General features: G+C 42.3%; 1 protein-coding gene and 1 pseudogene across 1 annotated transcript in view; both read right to left on the reverse strand.

The window, feature by feature from the left end:
• Ankrd6 (ankyrin repeat domain 6) overlaps positions 1-24,243 on the reverse strand; it is a 212,882-nt gene that overhangs the window by 32,823 nt on the left and 155,816 nt on the right. Inside the window, 1 exon segment of the mRNA XM_047557568.1 lies at positions 766-864. Coding sequence (XP_047413524.1) covers positions 766-864 — 99 coding nt within the window.
• On the reverse strand, positions 9,640-9,975 carry LOC124988251 (60S ribosomal protein L30-like; annotated as a pseudogene).

Here is a 24,243-nt window from a genome sequence, read left to right on the forward strand (position 1 = left end):
GCCCCACCTTTTCTCCAGCAGACCTTGCCCATACTCACTGGGGTGAGTGCTCCTTGGTGTGGACACAGGACACAGGCAAAAGGCCCTTTGAGGCTGTGCACTTGAACGATCCCACTCTCCAAACCTCTAACTTGCTACCGAGAATGGGTCTCAGAACCAGTGTTTCTGAGAAAGTTCTTGCCACGACAGGACAGAGATGGAGCTGAAAAGTGCTGGGAGAGCACCTTCCTCCTCCTCACCTCACAGCTGCTGCATCTGTACTGTGGACTTCCAGGCAGATGTTGTGATTGGATCTGGACTCCAGATCCCCAAGGTCTCATGTGTTGAAGGCTTTGTCCCAAGTACAGCAAAGTTCAGAGGTGGGGTTTGGGGGAAGTAATTAGATCATGAGGGCTCTAACCTCATCAGATTAATACTTTGATGGTATTATTGGGAGGCTGTAGAAACTATAGAAGAAGGGACTTCACTGAAGGAGGTGGGTCGCTGGGGGTGTGCCTTAGAAAGGAACATCTTTTCCCTGGCCCCTTCCTTGATCCCAGCTGCCATGACCTGAGAAGATTTTCCCTTCCACCAAGATGCTCTGCCTCACCTCAGGCCCAAAGCTCTGGATCTGGCCAACTGTGGACTCTGAAACCATGAGTTAAAAAAATAAGTCCTTCCTCCCTTAGGTTGTTTTTCTCAAGTATTTTGTCATAGCAAGAAAAAGTTGACACAGCAACTAAGTTCCCCTGCTAACCCATTCATAGAATGATGGCTTCTACTCACATCATCCTGGACATCAAGGTCACAGCCAGCCTTCAGCAAGATCTGGACCACAGAAAGATGGCCTTTATTGGCAGCAAGATGCAAGGGGGTCCGGCCATGCTGTTAAACAAAGCAAACACTAATTTTAGAATAAGATATCAAAACTGCTCTCTTGAGGGTAGGGACAGGGGAAATAAATAGAAGCAAGGTTTTTGCAATAGCTTTTAAGGCCAACACCTTCTCATGCCCCCTTGGTTTAGCAGAAAATTCTTATGAATCTTCCCAGAATTCAAGTTGTCTCAGCTCTGACTATTGGCATCATAATCAATGATCAGTATATGATAATTTCCTTTAGCATATAATTTCTACTTCCCACTTGTAAGCAGCAAAATGAGGAGTTTCATGTGTTCTCATTTTCCTGCTTAATGCTAATCCTATGGGATGAGAAAGTGGCAATGATGAATTAGACCAGGGCAAGAGGTGAGAAGCAGGAACTGCCAAGCTAGTCAGCCCTAGAAAAATCTGGTTAGTAATTCCTTAAAACAAAAACTGAACCACACTGATCAGGAAAGACTCTCCTTCCTTTTAAAAACAAATTATAAAATTTTAAAATATTTCAGTCATTAAAAAATATTTTAAAATCCACATAACCCTAACCATTTCAAAAAGCATCAGCAAAACACAGATGCTGCTTGTGAATGCCTTCACAAATCTGGTCTCCCCTCTGATTTGGCATTTATACCCCCTGCCTTTCATTATGTTTTCACCGTTTGTAGCCAAAGACAACATACAAACAGTTTTACTTATTTCAAACCTTATGCCCATGGTATTAAACTTTACAATGTCGCTCAGCACTTTTTGTCTAACATTACATTTTTGAGATTATTTTCATGTCATCACATGTAGTTCCAATGCAGCCCTATTCTACTGATGAGCACCCACCTGGTTGTTTCCTTAGGTTTGCAGAACACATTTGTGAGCTCGGCTCTCAGGCACCTGAGTGCTTCTCAGCCCTGTGGCTGTGTCATAAAGATGATCATTCCCTTCAACTGTTCAAGCACCTGGGCTCCTAACTACTACCCTGGGATTGGGGGACACCCAGAATAAATAACACTTTGCATTGTAGATTAACTTCTGTCCAGAGAACTGACCTCGCCAAACTCCTACTTCTCCAAACTTCAAAGGAGACATTATGCTCCCTTTACTCTCCCTCAGGATTCACTGTGAAGAAAGGGTCAAACATCATTTAACCATGGCTCCAGCCATGCTGAAACACATCCCTGAGGAATATGGGTCTCACACGGCCTCATGTCCTGCTTAGCATCTTGATAAAGGCCCAAAGGCCCTTATTGATATTCTAGCAGGATAAACCTATTTATGGTCTCAATAAAACACCAGTTTGCCATGGATAACTAGCCATTTGAGGAAAACAGATAACAGACAATAAAGGATCTTAATTTCTAGCCATGAAATGCAATCAAAGCACTAGAATGAGATTGGAAAGAAAGAGGTCAGAGCTTGCTTTAAAATTAGAATGCTTAATTAAGAACAAAGTTATTCTCAAAAAAAGTGGACTATAAAAAGCCTTCATAAAAAAGGCAACATCTGAGATGAAAGAATGACCTTTCTTTGCCAGTGACTCTGCTCAGCCATGTGCTACTTAACCTTGACTCATTAAATGAAATGTCCATAGCTGTTCAGATGGAGCAAAATGACCAGGTCTTCACTCCCTGGGCCTGGTCTCAGACTCCATTTGCCATCACATATCCTCATGCCTTGACACTGAGCGAATGACCTTCACTAAATTTCCTAAGGGGTTCTGAAACAGGCAAGTTCACCACTGGTGCAAGGAGAGATGCACGTGTGTGTCATGAGGAAGGCGTAGCATGATAGGACACAGGTACCTTTGAGCAGTCAGAAAACAAGAGACCATGATGGGAAGGGGTTGTGTGAAGAGGAGTTGGAAAAGGGGCCAGAGACAGAGGGTCACTGGGTGTTGTGGTCAGGGGAGCCCTGAGGAACACACTCATCAGCAACCAGGTGTCACTGCTAGGGAAGGTGAAACCCAAGGAGAATGAGAGGTCTGTCTGTCCCAGTGAACACAAATAATCAGAAGGCAGGAGAAGGAAATGCTGCTGTTGCTCTGCTATGGACTGAACGTTTAGCCCCCCAAATCCAGAAACTGAACCCCAGATCCCAATGTGATGGTATTTGCAGATGGGGCCTTTGGAAGGTAATTAGGTCATAGCAGTGAGCCCTTGTGATGTGATTAGTGACTTACAGAAAAGAAAGTTCGCTGACCCTCTTTCCGTCACACAAGGATATAGTAAGAAGGCTGCAGCCTGCAAACCAGAAAGTAAGGCTCTCGCCCAGAGGGTCTAGATGCTGCCACCCTGATCTTGGGACTTCCCAGTCTCCAGAATGGTGAGGAAACAAACGTCTGTTATTTAAGTACCCAGTCAATTGTATCCTGTCAGAGATGCCCAATCGGAAGAAAACAGGTTTAAACCAGACTACATATGAGAGGGCACTTTAGAAACTATGAAGAAGATGGCCCTGGATGGGAGTATTTTCCTAATGCAAAGTCAACAACAACAACAAAATCCTTCCCGTGGAGAAATGAAAGGCGGGAGATTCTGGAACTGGACAGGCCTGGTATAAATCCCAGCTATGACTAGTAACACCCATGTGGCCTTGTGTATGGCAATTTCCTAAGCCTGCTTTCTCATCTGTCACAGAAAAATTCTCTGCTATTGACCCCACAGGTTTGGGATAAGGATGCGAGCCGACACCCACCTTCTAGCGTGAATTTCCCTTGTTCCCACTGTCCTCAACCTCCAACCCTGAGGACATTCAACTGCGGCTGGCCCTCCTCCTCGATACCCACACACCTTGTCCTTAGAAAAGGCCCGTGAGGCATCCCCACTGTAAGGGATCTGGGTGAAGGGTCGGGTCTTGGGTCACTTGGGCAGTCCGAGGGGCTCTGGCTGGAAGGTTGTTTCCACCCGCCTGTCGTGCTTGTCTGCTCTCATTTTGTTTCTTGGTTGTTTGTTTTTGTTCTAATTGGTTCTTCAAGACAGAATGGTAGAATGCATTTTGACACATCCTACATAAATGGAGTATAACTTCTCATTCTTCTGGTTGTACGTGAGGTAGAATTACATCTGTTGTGTAATCATATATGCAATAGGGTAATAATGTCTGATTCATTCTACTATCATCTTACCCCCATATCCTTCCCCTCCCTTCACTCCCATCATCTAATCCAAAATACCTCTATTCTTCTCTAGTCCCCCAACCCCTTATTGTGAATTAGCATTCACATATCAGAGAAAACATTCAGCCTTTGGTTCTTTGGAATTGGCTTATTTCACTTAGCATGATATTTTCCAGTTCCATCCATTTACCAGCAAATGTCATAATTTCATTCTTCTTTAAGGCTGAGTAATATTCCATTGTGTATTTATACCACATTTTCTTTATCCAGTCATCTATTGAAGGACATCTTGGTTGGTTCTATAGTTTAGCTATTGTTTTCTAAGGAATCTCCATACTGCTTTCTATAATGGTGCACCAATTTGCAGCCCCACCAGCAACATATGAGTGTGCCTTTTTCCTGCATTCTCACCAACATTTATTGTTGCTTATATTCTTTTTTTTTTATCTTATTAGAGTGAAATGGAATCTCAGTGTAGTTCTGATTTGTATTTCTCTAATTGCTAGAGATGTTAAACATTTTTTTCATATATTTGTTGAACAATTGTATTTTTTCTGTGAAAATATCTGTTCAGTTCCTTAGCCCATTTATTACCTGGGTTATTTGACTTTTTGGTGTAAGTTTTTTTGGGTTTCTGCTCTTGTTTTTAAAATATAGCCTGAGGTTCTCCCTCCTCGCATCCCCGCCCTACCATCAGGGCCTCCTCACTGAGGACACCCGTCTCTGCACCACACCACCTCCGACTCCCTCAGGAGATGCGTTTGCAGCTCTTGCCCTCCCCTCGGCCGCAGTATTTGAGCTCCCTGTTGGGAAACCTCTCAGCCTTCTGCTCTGAGTGTCCACTCTGGGAACTGGCTTTTTCCAACTGGATCATCTCCTTAAGGGCAGTTGACTCTGGGGTGGCTTGAGGGCCATACTGAAGAAGCTCCATTATTCCTCGAGCACAGGGCAAGGCCGCTGGGGCATATTCCAGTCCCAGGTGCAACTTCAGGGACATAGATGAGACAGTGGGCTGGTTACAAGCTCCAGTTTCAGGATGTCTCAGACCCTCAGAGGAGACGTCAACATCCTGGGGGCTTCAGGAGCATTTTAGCAGTGACAAGGGGCCTTCTCTGAGGAGAGTCTGTTCCCTCACATGCTTGGCTCCTTTGTGGCACCTGGGAAGGGTATGGCAGTAGCAAAGGCAGAAACTGGTTTCCTTTGGAAGCTGAAAATATCAGTCCCGACCCCTGGGCTTCCCCAGGAAAAGACCAAGTCCCTCACACACGCACCACCAACCAAAGCAAAAAAGAAAAATACAGAAATGGGCTTAGTTTTCCAGAACATTCTATAGTGAAAAGCCACAAAAACAGAGCCCTACAGAAGAGCAGAAGTGTGTACCCAGGACACAGGGATACCCCAGACTGAGCCTGACTTATGGGGAAAGTTGGAGCATCTTTAGAGGGAGATAGATAGCAAACAAAAACTGATCCTCAGAGATTTCATGAATGACTCAGACTAAAGGATGCAACTATTTCTGTGGCCCTAGGACTGACCAGTCAAAGAAAGTCATATAGGAGAACAGGCTCCCTAGTATGGATGATAGAAGAAGTTGTTTTTGAAATGTCCATTTCCCCTGAGTTCCACCCCAATGATCCTCAAAGCCAGTTCAGCCCCACACACGCAGGCCCTGGTGACCCAGAGAAGCCAATATGGATGAAGGCAACAGCAAGAGATAGCAGCAGACAATATGTGTTAGTAGCTTACAGTGTGGCAGGAACCATCTTGAGAACTGCACACCTGTTAGCTCATTCAGTCCTCCCAACCACCCTAAGGTGGACACTATTATTTAGCTCATTTTACAAACAAGGAAACTGAGGCATGAAGAGACTGTTGTTTGTTATATGCCGCAGAGAAGGTACCTGGAGTATGTACTCGCCTCTTAAACCATCTGACACCAGAACCTGTGCTCTTACCCCTACATACTGCCCTGGTGGTGCTGGGGGGTCCCCTAGTAGAGAGAAGGACTTTGTCTCGCTATCTGGAAGCTCCTAGGTTCTTGGATGTTGTATCTGAGCCCAGACACTGACCTCTGTGGTTTCTTAGAAATAACCTGGTTTCCTGGTTATAAAACCTCAGGGATGAGCAGTGGTCTTCTAGTTTCTCTTAACACTGAATCTCCTGGGGAGGCTGGTCTAAATACTGATGCCCGAGACCCTCCTCCAGTCTCTGATTGTGGGGAGGCCCTGGTGTCAGGTTTTTATATACCAGGTGACTCTAATGGGTGGTGGGTTAAGAACACAGGATGAGATGAGGAGGGGCTGGGATGAGCCTCCCCAGAGCAGCCCTGAGGCCCCACCTGCTGGGCTGGGCCTGCCCAAGCAAAAGCCATTCCTCTTGCGACATTCTTCATGATGCTCTCATCCCCACCTGTCAGTGCAAAACATCTCAGATACTGCACGGATACAGCCCAGAGCTTGCCAGATCTTCAAAGAGTATCTATGCAATGTGATAAAGTTACTAAAAGTTTGGAAAGAAAAACAAAACAAAACAAAAATCTCTAATTCTACAACCCAATTCAACTATTGTTTATCCAATTCTTTTCAGAACAGCTCTTCTATTGATGCTTTTATAGTTATATCCACAAGTCACATAAAATTATCTTGCTTTGTACAATAATATATCTTAAGCCAGTGACTCTTAAACCACATTGAGCTGCAGAATCTCCTGTTAGAATGGATTGCTGGGCTCCCTTTCCAGAGTCTCTGATTCAGTAAGTCTGGGGTAGAGTCTGAGGATTTGCATTTATAACAAGTTCCTGAGTAGGTCACTGGGGGCATGCTCTGACAGGGTGTTTCTTGTCCCCACTCTCCTTCCCTCTTACACTTCTCTTCCCTCTCCCCTCCCTGCTCCCCAGTCGCCATGAGCTGAGCAGCTTTTTTCCACCACGCTCTTTCGCCAAGACATTCTACCTCACCTCAGGCCCAAAGCAAAGGAGCCAGATGACCATGGACCAAGACCTCTGAAATTGTAAGTCAAAACAAATCATTCCACCTCTAAGTTTTGTCTCAGGTATTTGTCACAGTGACCAAAAAAAAAAAAAAAAAAAAAAAAAAAAATTAACTAAAATAAGCAGATACTGCTAGTCAGAGATCACATTATGAGAGCTACAGACAAACCATGGTTTTCAATTCTATGCATTAGAGTTACCTAAAATCTAAACTTACACACACATGCCCAAATTTTATCCCCAAAGGGTCGGGTTCCATTAATCTAGGGTGGATTCTGGATGTCTGGATTGGGTGTTTTATTTGGCCGGTTCCCCTGCCCGCAAGGTTCTAGGAAATCCTAATGTGCAGCCAAGTCAAAGGTTATGAACCACTTTAAAGTCCCCAGTTCCTGGTGTCAGGATGGGCCATCTGTGACCAGAAGAGTGAAAGTAGGCAGCATCCCTGCGTTTTCTTTTCAACCAACCAGCAAGCAGAGAATCAGAGCTGGTTCACTTCCAGGGAACTGAACTGCAAAGGGCCTTGAGATGTTGCCAAGCAACAACACAGAAAAGTGGCCCCACTGTCAACAACTCTGGGGCACTGGCCTGGAATGATGCTTTGTTCAGGCAGGTTGAGCCCTGTGGGATGGACTCTAGCAAGATTGCTGTACAGGAACATCAGAGTGACTCCCATTCCAGCAGGTGACCCATAAATTACACTAACAGGTGATTATAAAGGGCACACAGAAAAAACTGTCCCTGCTATTCATTCTGAAAAGCCAACTCCCAGTTGGGGATGGAGGTGGGGAGGGTTCAATCAGGAAACATTCCAGGAGGAGGATCACTGTTAAGATATTAATCTCCCACCAACTAGGATGACACAGGAGCCCAGACAGGTGAATAGCTTAAAATAAACCTTGAAATGAAGTGGAGGTGTTTTTTTCTCAGCAGATGCTCAGATATGAAGCTGAGCCTCCTCACTGGACACTGAAGGCAGACCGAGGTGTTTACAAGGGAGCAGGGGCCAGGGGTCATTTGAGAACTACAACCTACAAACAAGGCAGGGAAGACTGCCTCCATCAGACTCCTCGGGGCCCACGAGCTCCAGGTCATGACCCTGGCCACTCATTTCCCCCCACCCCTGCCAAGTCACAGCTCCTGCTTAGGTGTGCCAGATCCTAGTTACTAAAGGGCAGGTCTATCAGACCAACAGTACCTGCCTGCGAACGACAAGGTCTCACAGAAGAGTGCTGGACAGGGCAGAGTGGAAGAGAACACCAGAAAAGTGAGAGGTAAGAGTGCTGGCTGGTGCCTCATTCCTACAACGCCATCTCACTCTAATGATATTCCTAAGCAGAGTCGCACAGAGACCTGGGGCAGAAACCAAACGAATAAAGGGGCAGAAACTCTGAAGAATGGGGGTGACTTGGAGGGGAGGCTGGATTAGGAATCAGGACTCATTAGCTCAAAGAAATACAACAATTTAACCATCTTAACTGGAGGCATCACAAAGAGGGCAGGAGGGCAGGGGAGACTCAGATGAGGGGAAATGGAAGAATTTAGATCCAAATAGTATAATAGGATAGAGCCCCCTTTCTTTTTGGGATCATGAGAAATAGGACAGATCAGGGCTAGGCAGTCTTTTGAGGTAAAGAATATCTGCATATCTTGTTTGTGGTATTAAAGAAGGAGCAAGGTAGGAAGAAAGAAAGGCATGAGGTTAGTCAAATAAATGTCACATAAATTTTAGAAAGATAATATTCAGGTGGAGCATGGTCTTTGAGAGTTCAATTTGGATGAGGATAGGAAGGCTAAAAGAGGTTAAGTGAGTTCTCAGGATCTCAAATATCATTTGTGGCAGAACCGCAGGAGCTGGAATCCTGGCCACCTGGCCCTACACTTAGGTCTTGAATGGCAGAAGAGTCCCACTTTCCTGGGTGCGTTATCATAGCATTCTCTGAGAGTTTCAATTGCCTGGAATGATGTAGATTGGGGATAGAAAACATTAAAACTCTTCTCAGACTATGATTCAACAAAGAAAGTTATAAAGACATTCAGAAAAAAATGGGAGTAGAAAAAGTACCATAGATCAAAGAAAAGTAAAAATACATAATAAAACTACATTTAAAAATAACCTATAGTGTAAATGGCCTCCAGAGCATTCTTTCCATAGCAGAAATGTGTTTTGTCTACTTGAATGAGTGGCACATCACATCTTAATCAGGTGACAAGTAGCAACAAGGGTAAGTTCCTTGGATGACAAAAATCAGGCAGGATCCATGACAATCTCAGATTGGAAGAATGAGCTAATAACAAGATAACATACAGGAATTACTGCACTGGGGGTACTCATCCAGTCCCACAAGGATAGGGGTAGTGAGACAGTCCTGTAAAATAACAATTATCAAATAATTTGGAGAGGTTATTTGAAATCAGCTAATACTAAAAGTTAGATTTAATTGGTAAGATAATTCCTTTTGAGGTAACACAGTAGCTGTGTGGTGAGGGTTTGCTTCTAGAAAGGTCTACCAGTGACTTAATTGGCTATTAAGGATCCCATTGGCTCCTACAGTACACTTGTACACAAGTGATAAGGCATCATTAATGGTCTTTCCATCCCTCATCCCTTTAGATGTAGCTAAAGTAGACTCCATCTTTTCTTTTTTAAACAAGTCCTGCCAAGTTTTATTAAAGAAAAATTTAACGTGTTTTACTTTTCACCAATCTGTTCTGGCATGCTTCTAATGATATCAGAATCACCTGGGTCAATGATAGTGTAGTATTTTCCGCATGCTGAGCCCAATTCACTATTATTGCCACTGTAGTGATGGACACCAGTTTTGGCCAACATGGCATAGTACTCTATTTCAGATTTCCTCAAAGCTGGACAGTTGTTGGTGAGGATGACCAATTTTGCTTTGCCCTGTCTGATCATCTTCGGAGTCTACTTGTACCCCAGTACATACTTTCCACTTTTCATAACAAGCTGGAGCCTAGAGTTGATCAACTCTAGAGATTTTTTTTTTGTCTTCTTTTTAGTCACCATCGTCCTGCCTTAGATGTGGGATGGCCCCCAACCAAGAGCAGCTGTCAAGATGGCCGGAGTGCTAGAAAGCTAGACTACATCTTCAGTGGGTTGACATATTGACAGAACAAAGCCTAGCAGACCAATGGCATGAAGAACTATGCTTGGGAGATAAAGACTGTCCTCTCCAGAAATAAGAATTGGTGACTTTTCAGCAACTGTTAATATGTATTTTTCTTCCTTCAATTTGTGAGTATAATGAATTAAGAAATCATCCTTCCATTCCTGGAAGAGACCCAAGTCATACTGTATTATTCTTCTGGTAGGTAAGTGCTATATTTTATCAGGCAATGTTAAGAATTTTTGTTTTTCTGAGATGAGGGATCTCACTCTTTTGCCCAGGATGGCCTTGAACTACTCCTGGGCTCAAGCAATCCTGCCACCTCAGCCTCCTGAACTGGCTGGGACCACAGGTGTGCACCACCATGCCCAGTTTAGTGTTAAGAATGTCTATATCTATATTCACAACAGATTCATATATGGCTCTTGTTCTATTACCTGGTTTGGGTATTAAGGCTGTGCTGGCTTTGTAAAACAAATCTAAATTTCCATTTTGTTTTAGGCTTTACAGTAGTTTAAATAACAGTGAAACCCTTTTTTGTTGAGGTTAAAATATAACACAGTGCTATGAAACTACCTGCCCCTCATGCCTTTTCAAAACTTCCATCTTTGATTGTCTTTACCATCTTTTCTATGGTAATTAGACTAATTGCTTCTTCATGGGTTAGTATTTTGTGATTTTTATTGTGATAACACATAGGTGTACAATTCAGTGACATTAAGTATATCATCACCACCATTCATCTCCAGAACTTTTTTCCCGATTAAATGCCTTCTCTTTGCCCTATTGCAGTGGCTAGAATTTCCAGGACTATATTGAATGAGAATGATAAGAATAGATATCCCTGCCTTATTCCTTATCTTAGCAGGAAAATGTTTATCTCCCACCATTAAGTAGGATATTAGCTGTTGGTTTTTTGTAGATACCCTTTTATCATGTTGCGAAAGTTCTCAATTTCTTGTTTTCTGAGAGTTCTTATCACCAATGAGTGTTGGATTTTGTCTAAAGCTTTTGCTACATCTGTTATGATTATTCAGTCCTTCCTCAGTACCAATGGGAAACTCATTCCAAGACCCTTAAAGGATACCAAAATCCACAGATGCTCAAAATCTTTAGATAAAACGGCACAGTATTTGCATATAACCTTATCTATATCCTACTGCATACTTTAAATCATCTCTAAATTACTTCCAACACTCAGGCAGGAATATAAAGTTTAAGCCAGTAACAGTAGCATCACATGCTTTATACTTATGATGAATGCTAAAAAGTCCTCCTCAACTACATCCATTGTTCAACACAGACAAGAAAACATCAAAACCAATGCTAACATGTGATTACAACCCCTTGATGGAAAAGAACCAGGACCCTCATTTAAATGCATTTCTGTGTTAAAAGATGTGCCTAGGAGGGAGACCTAACACAATTTTAGACACATTTTTGACCATGTGCAAAATAGCGAAAGCACACCAAGAAATTGCAAGGATCATGAACAGTGCTATGTAACCTATAAATATGCAAATTGCCAATCCACAACTATATTAATGTTGCTCACCCTTTGACTTCCTTGCCACTCTATGGGGCAGCCACCTTGCTATATTAATCCATGCAATAAATGCTTCTAACCCTGTTATCCAGGTTTGATTCTATCCTGCATGAGCCAAAGGACTCGCTGAGACAGACAGTGACAGTATCTGACATAATGAAAATGCCATATAAAGAGTTACTATCCTGTATTGTTTAGGAAATAATGACAAGAAAAGAAAATCTGTATATATTCAGTGTAGATGCAATTCTTTCAAATATTTTTTAATCTCTCATATAATTTTTTAAATAAATGAAGTATACTCAAGGCTTAGATTTTAAATCATATTTACAGATGAGGAAAACCTCCAGGCCTAAATAAGTTTTTCAAATATTTCTGATCTACCTTTGGTTAAATCTGCAGATATGGAAGCTGGGAATACAGAGGGCCAACTGTATCTTTTCTCTTTTTAGCCTGTTACTATGAACCAAATGTATAGCCCCAAACTTCACGCTGAGACTCTCAACATCACCCCAGTGTGATGTTGTTTGGAGGTGGGGCAGTTGGGAGGTAATTAGGTTTAGATGAGGTGATGAGGGTGGGCCTCCCATGATGGGATCAGTACCCTTTTAAGAAGAGGAAGACAGAGAAGAGCACTTTTGCTGTCTACCAGATCAGAGCAGAACGAGAAGGCAGCCATCTCTAAACCTGAGGAGCGACCTTCCTAGGGACTGAATCTGGCACCTTTATCTTGGACTTCCCATCCTCCACACACAAGGATTTGGGCAAAACAAATGTCTATTGTTTCAGCACCACAGTTTGAGGTGTTGTGTTATAGCAGCCTGAACTAAGACACCTGTTGACGTGTATGCAGAGTATACTGGGTGCTGTGGAACAAGCATTGCATACGTGGAATAAATCTCACTTGATCATGGTGTATGATTCTCTCTCTACACTGCTTGACTCAATGGTCTGTTCTAAATACAGACCAGCACAGCTCCGCCTACTCAGCCACGTACTCTCTTATTGGTTTAGAACAACCTAAACGTGCAACTGCCAACTTCCACTGGAAACAAACCAGCAGGCCTGCTGAGAAAGAATTTGCAGTCTCCAAACAAGTTCCTGGCTTAATTTATTTTCTGAAACCTAAGTCATTACAGCTGAAGAGAAAGGAGGACACAACCAAGAGGGACTCAGCAGATTCACCAGGGACCACCTGTGCCAGCTCTGAGCAGAGGCCCAAGTGAGCAACTCACAACTCCTAAAGCTCCCTTCCCCTCTGGAATCTTCAGTTTTATAGCACCCCCAGAATGTAGGGTTGGGGAACAGGGTTTTGGAAGTCTAACATTAACATGCTGATCACTGGCCTGGAAACCAGTGATCCTCCAACACATGTTATTCAGGAAAAATAGATATTTAGGGAAGATTTTTAAATGTTGGTACCCAGCCGTGCCCCAACATTAGGGCCTACTAACCTGTATGACTTTGGGGAATTTAGGAACTAGGACTTCCATGATTTGGGAGAATTTTACTAATATGTAATCTGAGTTACAAAAACACTCAGTTGTGTAGTAGAGATTTTAAGTTCAAACTGCTGAGGCAACAGAATACCAACAGCACTAACTGCATGGGTGTGTGTGCTAGGTGAGGGGGTGAGACAGCTCCCTGAGTCAATACCTAGGTGCTACTGGGCCTCTGGGCAACACTCCTACCAGGCCTGTCCTGAGCTGGGAAAGGAGGGCAAGCAGAGCCACCTTCACCCCTACTTAGACCCACTGTAATGGAGTCAGGCCTTCCACAGAGGGTAGGAAGGCACACAGGGCAGGCCCTGCACATTCCCAGAAAGTCCAGATAGACAGGGAGGGGGCAGGAGAGAGAGAGCAGATAAGACTCAGGCCAACTCCTGGACTCTGCTTTAATAGCGCCTCAGCAGCCTCTCCTGAGAGGCGCAGGTCTGTTTTGAAGCTTGCTCTCCTCTGTATCTCCCCAGAGGCCGAGGCAGGGGTCATATCAGACCCACCACATTAATTCTTATACTGCCTCTCTCAATCTGAGGAGCCTCTCTCCCTTCTCCAAAGAGCACCTCCTGGGGCATCTACCTACCTTTGCTGGAAACATGAGTCACAGCGATGCTGCCTAATCAACACCCTCATCATAACAAGCTAACACTTTGAGCCTGTCCTATTATCGACCCAGTACTTTTCTGTGCATTGTCTCATAGTGATCAGCCCAGTGCTAATACACAGTGCTGTCCTGCCCAGGGCAAGCTGAGACCTTGGGAATACCTACAGCAGTATGTGGTCCACATCTGACTTTCTGGAAACTCCCCAAGCCTAGGCCACAACCCAGACCAATTAAATCAGAGGCTCTGGGCATGTGCCTGGGTCATGGGATATTTTCTGGGCATTGATATATTTTAAGGCTCTCCAGGTGATCATGCCCCACCGTCAATACTGAGAATTGACAGTGACCCAAAGGAAGGTCTGTGCCTTTGTCCCTGGCTGGGAAAACAGTCATCCAACCATCCACTGAGTCCTTTCTTCATCCTGGAGGACACTACATCATGCACCTGACACAGATTACCTCATTTAATCCTCACCACGAATCCCTGAGCAAGGTGTCCTTCTGCCACTTCACAGACAGGATGTGAAGGCCCAATAATCTGGCCAGGGACGCAGATGGCAAAAGGGACTCTAGGTAAATATAAATTGACAAAGTCTTTAAAATGGGTGGCAAGTTCATGCAGATAGGTGTTGCCAGAGGTTGGGGAGAGGACAGTGAGAAGTTAGTGTCTGACAGGTACAGGTTTCAGTATAAGAAGGAAAAAGTTAAAATTTAAACATGGGGGTGGGGGACACACCCACATGACTGGACAATAACACATCATAGATGGCCATCTACTTGGAAGTTTTCTCTTCTTCATTACTCTTCTGTTGCTCTCAGCTGCTGTACAACTCTAAGTTGCAGAATATTGATGGTGATGCAAACATCTGTGTCCAGTGAAGATTCAAGGGAACATTGGTCAGCTTTGCATACAAAGGCAAATTTATTTCAGCTTTCTGATGGCCTACATATTTGCAATTTTTAAATTCCCCTTGGAACCAGCTGAACATCTTAATGGTTTCCTCATTAATGAGCTCAATAAAATCTTAACACATCTTCATTTTGTAACTCTTGCTCAGAATTGCCACCATAAGTCAAATTCCCCCCAATTATTTCTTTTTTCTTTCTTTCTTTCTTTTTTTTTTTTTTTTTTTTTTGGTACCAGGAATTGAACCCAGGGACACTTAACCACTGAGCAACATCCCCAGTCATTTTGTTGTTGTTGTTTTGAGACAGGGTATCACTAAGTTGTTTAGGACCTTGCTGAGTTGCTGAGGCTGGCTGTGAACTTGTGATCCTTCTGCCTCAGCCTCCTGAGCTGCTGGAATTACAGGCATGCACCACCATGCCCAGCTCCCCAATTATTTCTGATGATAGACTACAAAAGCCTAAGTTTTCTCAGTTGAGATTTCTTCCCATAGGGCAATACCTATAGCTATACAGAACAAACAGCAGATGTTCTAGGGCTGGGGGTGTAATCAATGGAGCACCCACCTAGCCTGTTTGATGCCCTGGGTTGGATACCCAGCACCAAAGGAGAGGTGGGGAAAAAAGCAGATGTTCTGTTTGACCTGACATGTAACTATATACCCCAATGCCTTGTTTCATACAGAACACACCTGCTTCATGGAGCTCCTGGATCCACTAGCCTGGAGCTGAATCAGGGGCTGTGTCAGCCCTGCAGGCCCCAGCACTCCTGCTGAGGACACACTGGGGCACTTGGGTGTCAGATCAAAAGTCTCACACTGTCAGGGGTGGGAATAGAGGGCAAGAAAGCGAAGAAGAGAGATGAGGTTCCCCTTCCATTAGCCACTTCCCTGCTCTTCTAATTCCCAGGCAGCTGGCCCCGGAAACAACCCAGAGAAAATTCCATGGAACCCACGCTGAAGTCAAGAGGAGCAAAGGCCAAATAGAGGTCAAATTAGTTATAGCAGAGAGCTCCCAGAGAGAATACTAGAAAAGTAAGATGAATTCAAATGAAGGAGAATAGGGAGGAGGAAGCAGTCAGGAAGAGAGCCCAGTGTTTCCTTGGGCCAGCATTTAACGGGTCTCTCACACATTGCTGATGTGAGTGTAAATTGGCACCACCTCTCTGCACAGTGATTTGGTTGTAGCTGTCAAAATTACAAGGGCGCACACTCTCACCCAGCAGTACCACCTAGAGAAATCAAATATGATCACACCATGCAAATAAGATATCAGAAAAAAAGTCAGTCGCCACAGCATAACTTGTAAAAGCAAAGATTAACACAACCCAAATGTCCATCAATAGGGGATTAGATACATCAACTGTGGTTCATCCATACATCATTAAATAAAGAAAAGTGAAGAAGGGTAGGTACAGCATCCTACAATTTGTATAAGAAGAGGGAAACGGCAAGTGTGGTGGATCATGCCTGTAATCCCAGGGACTCGGGAAGCAGGAAGATTTCAAGTTGAGACCAGTCTCAGCAACTTAGCCAGACCCTATCTTAAGATGAAAAATAAAAGGGGTTTGGGATGTAGTTCAGTGGTAAAGCACCCTGGGTTCAATCTCAAAAGAGAAAAATAAAATGGGGAGACACAGGTAAGAAACAGGTAACCGGTTGCCTTCCAGGTGGGAAACATGAGTGAGGAGACAGCATGAGACAGTAGGAAACCTATGTAACTTGTGTGTTAGAATCATTACCTTTTAAAGATTTTTTAAGAAATTCTATTTTTTTAAATAAATAAGTTCATGAAGTCCTCTGGAAGAAGCATGTTTCATATAGTATATTTTTCCAGTGAAAGTTTTCACCTGACCAGCAACCTTGTAAGCATCTATTTTCTCTACCACCCACCTCCTGGGGACTGGTAGCTTAAAGGAAATGACTACAAAACAACAGGCTGGCAAACACAAGTTCTGACCCACACCTTTGCAGTAAGTTCTGATATTAACACAAACCCACAATCTGAAATGGACCAGGGTCCCAGCTGAATGAAAACGGTGCCTTTCTACTAAAGTAGGCAACGTATTCATTCCTGTTTGCCTGGGGCTGTCCGTTTATGCATGCTGGGCTAGTGCAATTATTAATAGAAACCTGTATAAGTCAGCTTTCTGTTATCGACATAACTTGCAAAGAGAAAAGGTTCAGTTCACAGCTGTGGAGTTCTTTGTAGTCTACGATAGGGCGAGCCTACAATTTTTAGGTCTCTGGTGGAAAGGCGACACATCATGGAGGAATACCTGGTGGAGCAAAACCACTGGCTTCATGGACAGGGAGCAAAAGAGGAAGACACAGCAGGCAGGGACCCATCATCCTCTCCAAAGACATGCCCCCCACTGATCTGAAGAATGCCCATTAAGAGGCATTCTCTCTAAGGTTCCACTTCCCAATAGTACTACAGGATAAAGGGGACCAAACCTTTACCACAGAGACCTTTGAGAGACACTTATGCAAACCACTCACCTAAAACTCCTTCATTGTTAAAGGTGCTGCTGTTTTGGATGAAGAATATAATCACCTCACCTACACCCGCCTGGGTCTTTCCCAAGCATTTTCAAACTTTCATTCAGATAATGAAGCATAGACCCTATGCTTCTAAAAGTCCTGACCCAACCATCCCCAAGATGTATGTGTCTGACAGTGTCCTACCCTAGCCTGGGCTCTTCACCCAGAGGGTCCATCGAACTTTCTTCCTAAAAGCTCTGGATGGGAGGAAAATTAGTGTGGCCTTTCTAGTGGGAATCATTAACATGTCAATGAATATGCCTTTCACCCCAGGAATTTGCTTTCCAGGAGTTTACCTGACAGAGATAGTCTCCTAAATTTGAAAGACACATACAAGTTTATCCACCACAACATCCTCTATGACAGCAAATAAAGCAAAACTTGTAAACAACGTTAATGCTCATAAGGAGGTGACTGAATAAAATCCACAGTTTATCCATACTGTGGGAGATTAAAGCCATCATAGCAGATAATTAGGTCTATATTCAATGATAGAGTAAATGTCTTAGATATGTCACTGGAGAGCAGGCTGTACACTGTCTGAACCACTTCATGTGCTCTAGGACAGCGGGACCTAGCCCTGAGCTACTCCATTTACAAGGCAGCAGTGCACCCTGATGTATTCCACTTTGAGTACAAGTGCTAAGGCAGACATACAGAACTTATCAAAAGGAATAACCCCCCCACTGCACAGCACAAGAGACAAACTGATAAATTAATCATGCTAATAAAAAATGACCCCATGTAAACCTGTCAAATTAAATCAGAAGCATATGAATACCTGGGCATATCAAACCCGTATCAGAGAAATCAGGTACCTGAGTTTATCAGATAATCCAGACCACAGAAAGATGTGACCCGACCCCCCCAACCTGAAATACACAAAAGGAGAGGCCACCAAGATGGTGGTGGTACAACAGCATCCACCAACCACAAACTTATTCCACTCAGAGGAAGTGTCAAGAGGTCCACAGTCAACTAACTCCAGGCTCTGCCCCAGGGGCTTCAGCTCAGCTCTAACTCCCTACTCAACACACCCTACTTTGAAACTGCCTGCCATCTAGACCTTTGCCTAGAACAAGTGCCATGCCCAGAGTAACTCAGCTACCAGCAAGCACTTCAGTTGGTCAGTAATCTTACCTGACCATTTGCTATAGTCCTTTTGCATTCGTATCTGCTATCTTTGATTTCAGTTCTGCCTCTTTAACCCTGTGGCCACTGCTGTTACTGTCTTATCTTGAAATATATATCAAGTATATGCATATGTATTAATTACATGTATATGTACATATATGTAGACCTTTTTCACTTCTTTACCTATATTAATATAACCCCTCTCTGTATATTGATATGTATATAAACCCAATCTCTCTATATATGCATATATACACCTATCATTGTGAAGGAGGTATGATCTTAAATATTGTAGATATAAGTCATATTGAATAAAAGAATCTATGTTTGCCTGTTCATGACTACCAAGTAAACCATGCACATTTGGTGAATTAATGCTGAGGAAGTGACATAATTTGTCGATTTATTGTTATGGAATAAATTCTTACACTGTAGAAAGACACAAATGTGTCTGGTCTATGTTAATGGCACAACTTTCTCAAGACAGGGTGCTGCCCATTAAGAGAGAGGCCCTAGGAAGAAGGCCAGGCTTTGTTATGGGGCATTCTGGAGTTAATGTGCATATGTATCATGCATTCAAAGATGTCTGTGAAGGCTGATGGACACGGGGTCAGGAAGACAGAGCAGAGCTAGAGGAAAAGACAGTGACTAGCCTCAGTCTGGCAAAATCAAGGTGGATGTCCAGAGTGGGAGTGGATGAGGGCTGGGTACCCTGAAGACACAGTCTCAGAGGAAAGATGAACAAAAGGAGATGCAGAAGGCACCCTGGAGAGGAAAGCCAGGAGGTGGAGTCAAGGGGAGCTTTGGGGAAGGAAGAGAGGACAACACTGTCCAACTCTAGTCTGTTTCCCAGTAGAATGCAAGCTTCGGGCAGGCAAAGGTTACTTTGTTCTCTTATTCACTACAACAAAGCAGATGCTCAAAAAATTCACTGGAAATGGGAAATAGTAGTGTTAGTGAGTGTATTAGCAGCAAATTTAGGGGGGATAAGAGCCAAATTACTGGAAGATCATCACTGTCTCTAATATCTAGACCAATTATTCCAGGATAAATCATGCTTATCAGAGGTCCACAGCCGATGTCAGATTACCTGACAAAGGTAATCTGGAACTGTGTTGGTCAACGCGTGAAAGCTAATTGGTCTAAATATAAAATTGGTCAGAGATCTCAGTGATCCTTTCTCTTAAAACATGAATTGTCAATTCTTTAGCCCCCACACATCAGTTCACAGCTCCCAACCCCACTGCCTCTGAAGACCTGTCCTATGAATGACAATCTCGCACCTACTTGGTGGGTAAATTACTGAAACAACACATTATTAGCTGCTATTAAGATCCCCAGGAGGAGAGGAGATTGCCCTGATCTATAACAGAGAGAATATATGCCTGGGAGCCAAGAGATCTTGTTCTGGGCCCAGCTCTGGCATGCCCTAGGATGTTCAAGTCCCTTTCCTTCTGCAACCTTCATTTCCCCACAATTCTAAAAGGAAACTATCTTTTAGAATTCTGGGGATGAGAAACATGTGAAAATAATTTGGAAGTGTAAAATGTTATACACATGTACAATCCATTATTAGAATCCTGCTTTACTGAAGTATCTGGGTATATGAGGTCCGAGTCAGTAAAGCATTTGTAGATTATAGTTATTATGTGTTAGATGCCAAGGAATATGATCTAATGAGAAGCAACTCATAGGAGTCACGATCCAGTTATAAACACACAGTTGAACCATGGTGGTTAAGAGAAAGGACTGTGGAACCAGATTCCACTTCTGACACTTTCTAACAGAAACCTAGGTCAAGAAACCCAACCATTCCATGCCTCAGTTTCTTATTTGTATACTGTGGGTAACAGTCATGGTGAGGCTTAAAATATTTGTTATAGAACTTTTATGAGAAATAGATAGCTAGCAATCACAATCAAAGATAAGAAATTTATAATCAATAACACTTCCCTCATTCAGCATATGTGGGACCCATGATGTGAGTACTATGCTACGTACTACAGGGGTTAAAAAGTATTTTGTGTCCACTTCAATTTTATAATTGTAGCAACAGGTGTTATCACCCCTAGTTCTTCTGAAAATTCAGTAAGGGTTGTGAGGGAATCAAGACTCTTGAAGGGAAGAAATTTGCCTATATCAGCAGTTCTGATTCAGGGGCCATTATGTCCCCCAGGTGATGTTTGGCAATATCTGGAGAAAGTTTTAGCTATCACAGCCCAGGAAAAGGGAGAATTACTGGTGTCTATACTAAACATCCTATAATGCACAGAGCCCCACCACAAAGAATGATCTGATCCAAAATGTCAGTGGTGCTGAGGTTAAGAAACCCTGGCCTACATTAATGAGCAGGTTGTACACCAAGGACATTGGCTTCTAAATCCATTTCTTTTCTGATATATCAAACACAGATATGTAAGTAAGAAACTATGATCCAAGTCAGGAGATATGTGTGTGTGGGGGGGGGTTTCTCAGAACCCATAAAAAAGTGTGCAGTAAGGACAGAATGCATGGAAAGCATGATTCTATCAGTTGAGGAGAGCAAGTACCCTGCAGAATGGAGCTCTCTGTGGGTTTCAGGTTCATGGTGGCTTCTGAGCTGAGTCTCAAACCAGCAGGCCTTACAGGAACAGAGTGGATGCAAAAAGCCTTTTCAGGAGTTCCAAGGAGGATTCTGTAAACTCAGCTTTCCAACAGCAAAACTGAGTTCAAAGACATCTCGTTGTCTTTTAAGTTCTGAGGCAAAATAATCCTCAGCCAAGGTTTCTATACCAAATCGTCAATTAAACGAGAGGTTAAAATAAAGACTTTCTTCAGTCATACATATTCCCCTTACTAGGAAGATACCAAAAAATATGCACTACTGAAGTGTAGGTTATCTGGGTTCTAGAAAACAGAGAATCTGACACATGGGTGAAGTGAAAGGATTTCTCAGAATGAGTGTGCAGCAGAACTCTCTACAGCAACCAACCTGGAAAAATACAGAAAAAAGAATGGATGGCTCCAAAAGGAGTGCCTTGAAGAAGAGAACTAGATTGATAAATAAGTAATAGAACTAATAATGGGAAATTACACTAGGAACTGTTAAATGGAGTTTTTTGATAGTAAATACAACAAGGTTAAATCAAATTAAATGAAAACTCAAGGCAACTATCAACTCCTGGACAAACACTGAGCTATATAAAAAGTACAAATGCATCATCCTTGATGCTGAGGTGGTTCACTCATGAGTAAACAACATTTATATAACCTAATTATAGAACTGATTTTTTTTAAAAAAATCTGATATATAGCCAAAACAATTATGAAAAATAACAATGAAGATTCACATTAACTGACAACAAAACATATTACAAAGCTACAGTTATCCAAACAGTGCTGTACTGGCAAAAAGATAGACATATAGATCAATGAAACAGAATAGAAAGCCTGGAAAACTCATGTGCATGGTCAAATGTTCTTCACCACCACCACCAAAACCATTCAATAGGGAAAGGATATTTTCCTCAACAAATGGTGTCGGTCTAAAGATAGACACATGCTGCATATACTCTCTCACATGGAAGCTAAAGAAAAAAAAAACTGATCTGAATGTAGAATAGTGATTACTAAAAGTTGGAAAGGTAGGGAGGAGGGACACAGAAGGAATAAGTTCTATTATTCCCAGCACAGAGGAGTGACCAGAGTACACAATAACCCATCATATATTTTATGAAGAGCTAGAAGAGAAGAGCCTGAAGGCTCCAAAGAAATGTTAAGGGAATGGAAATGCCAATTACCCTAATTTGATCAGCACACACTGTATAGGTGTTGAAATATAACACTGTATCCTAGAAATAAGTGTAATTACTACATATTAAATAAAAAAGAATACAAAAATATATATAGTGTTGGGGAAACTGGATACTCAGATACAAAAGAATGAAGATAGATCCTTATACTTTATGCAAAATTAACTCAAAATGTAATAAAGACCTACACAAAATACTTAAACCTATAAAACTTCTAGAAGAGAATATAGAGAAAAACTTTGTAACATTGGATTAGCAATGACTTTTTTTTTTTTTTTTTTTTTTTTTTTTTGGTACCAGAGATTGGATGCAGGGGTGCTCAACCACTGAGCCATATCTCCAGTCCTTTTTATTTTATACTTTGAGTCAGGGTCTCACTAAGTTGCTTAGGGCCTTGCTTGAGACTGGCTTTGAACTTGTAATTCTCCTACCTCAGCTTCCTGAGCAGCTGGGATTACAGGTATGTGCCACCATGCCCGGCTGAATTTGGTGATAATTTCTTGGCTGTTACACCAAAAGCACATGCAACAAAAGCAAAAATAGACAAACAGGAAAATATCAAACCTAAAAACTTCTGTTCACCAAAGGACACAAATCATTTGGGTCAGGGCAGAGAGGGATGAGTAGGCAGAGCACAGAGGATTTTTAGGGCAGTGGATATACTTTGTGTGATAGTGTGACAGTGAGTATATGTCATCATACGTTTTTCCAAACCCACAGAATACACAACATAAAAAGTGAACTCCACTGTACTCTGAATGCTTATGATGTGTCGGTGTAGCAAATATACCACTTATGGTGGGGCATTCTCATAACAGTAGACCATGTGTATGTCGGGGAAGGGGTTATGTAGGAAATGTCTGTACTGTCCTCTCAATTTTGCTGTGGATCTAAAACTACTAAAAAAAATAATAAAAATAAATTTTAAAAAATACAATTCATAGGTTCATAGCCTAATAGGTAAAACACTGGAAATCATATATCTGCTAAGTTATTAATGTCCAGAATATATGGAAGTCCAGTAACTCAACAAAAAGAAACAAAAACCAGATTTAAAAATGGGCAAAAGACTTATATAGACATTTTTCCAAACAGATATTTCTCCACAAATGGTCAACAAACATGAAAAGACTGCTGGCAAATGGATGGAGCTGGAGAATATCATGATAAGCGAAATAAGTCAATTCCAAAAAACCAAAAGCTAAATGTTTTCTCTGCTATGTGGATGCTAATTCACAATGGGGTAGGGCACTAGGGAAGAATAGAGTTACTTTAGATTAGGTAGAGGGGATTAAAGAGAGGGGAGGGGTATAGGGAAAGGAAGGATAGAAAGAATCAGACATTATTATTACCCTGTGTACATACATAATAACTATGTGACAGGTGATATTCTACACCATGTATAACCAGAAGAATGAGAAATCATACTCCATTATATATAAAGTATCAAAGTGCATTCTACTGTCATGTATAATTAAAACAAATAAAAATTTTTTTAAAAAGATTCTTGACTTCACCAATCATAAGAGGAATACAAATCAAAACCATGATGAAATATCACCTCATACCCATTTGTATAGTCAGAATCAAAAGAACAGACAATAACAATTGTTGGCAAGGATGCTGAGCAATGGGAACTCACGCACTGTTAGTAAGATTGGAAAACACAATCACCATGGAAAACAGTAAGGAATTTTGTCAAAAATTTAAAAATGGAACTACCACACTATCCAGCAATTCCACTTCTGGGTGTATACCCAGAAGAACTGAAAGCAAAGACCCGAACACCCATTTATACCCAGTTCATACAGCATAATTCCCAACAATCAAGAGGTGGAAGCAACGTAAGGGTCCACTGACGGATGAAAGAATAAACAAGATGTGATACATATATAAAATGGAATATTAATCAGCCTTAAGGAATGATACTCTAAACATGCTATACCATGGATGAACCTTGAAAACACGGTGCTGAGTGAAATAAGTAAGTCACAAAGGAATGAGTATGGTAGGATTCGACTCATCCGAAGTACCTAGAGTATTCCAGTTTAGGGAGCTAAAAAGTAGAATGGTGGGTTCCAGGTGCTGAGAGGGGGAAATGAAGAGTTGGTGTTTAGTGTGGATAGCGTTTGTTTGGAAAGATGG

This window comes from Sciurus carolinensis, chromosome 7 (assembly GCF_902686445.1).
Source record: "Sciurus carolinensis chromosome 7, mSciCar1.2, whole genome shotgun sequence".
Classification (NCBI taxonomy): Eukaryota; Metazoa; Chordata; class Mammalia; order Rodentia; family Sciuridae; genus Sciurus; species Sciurus carolinensis.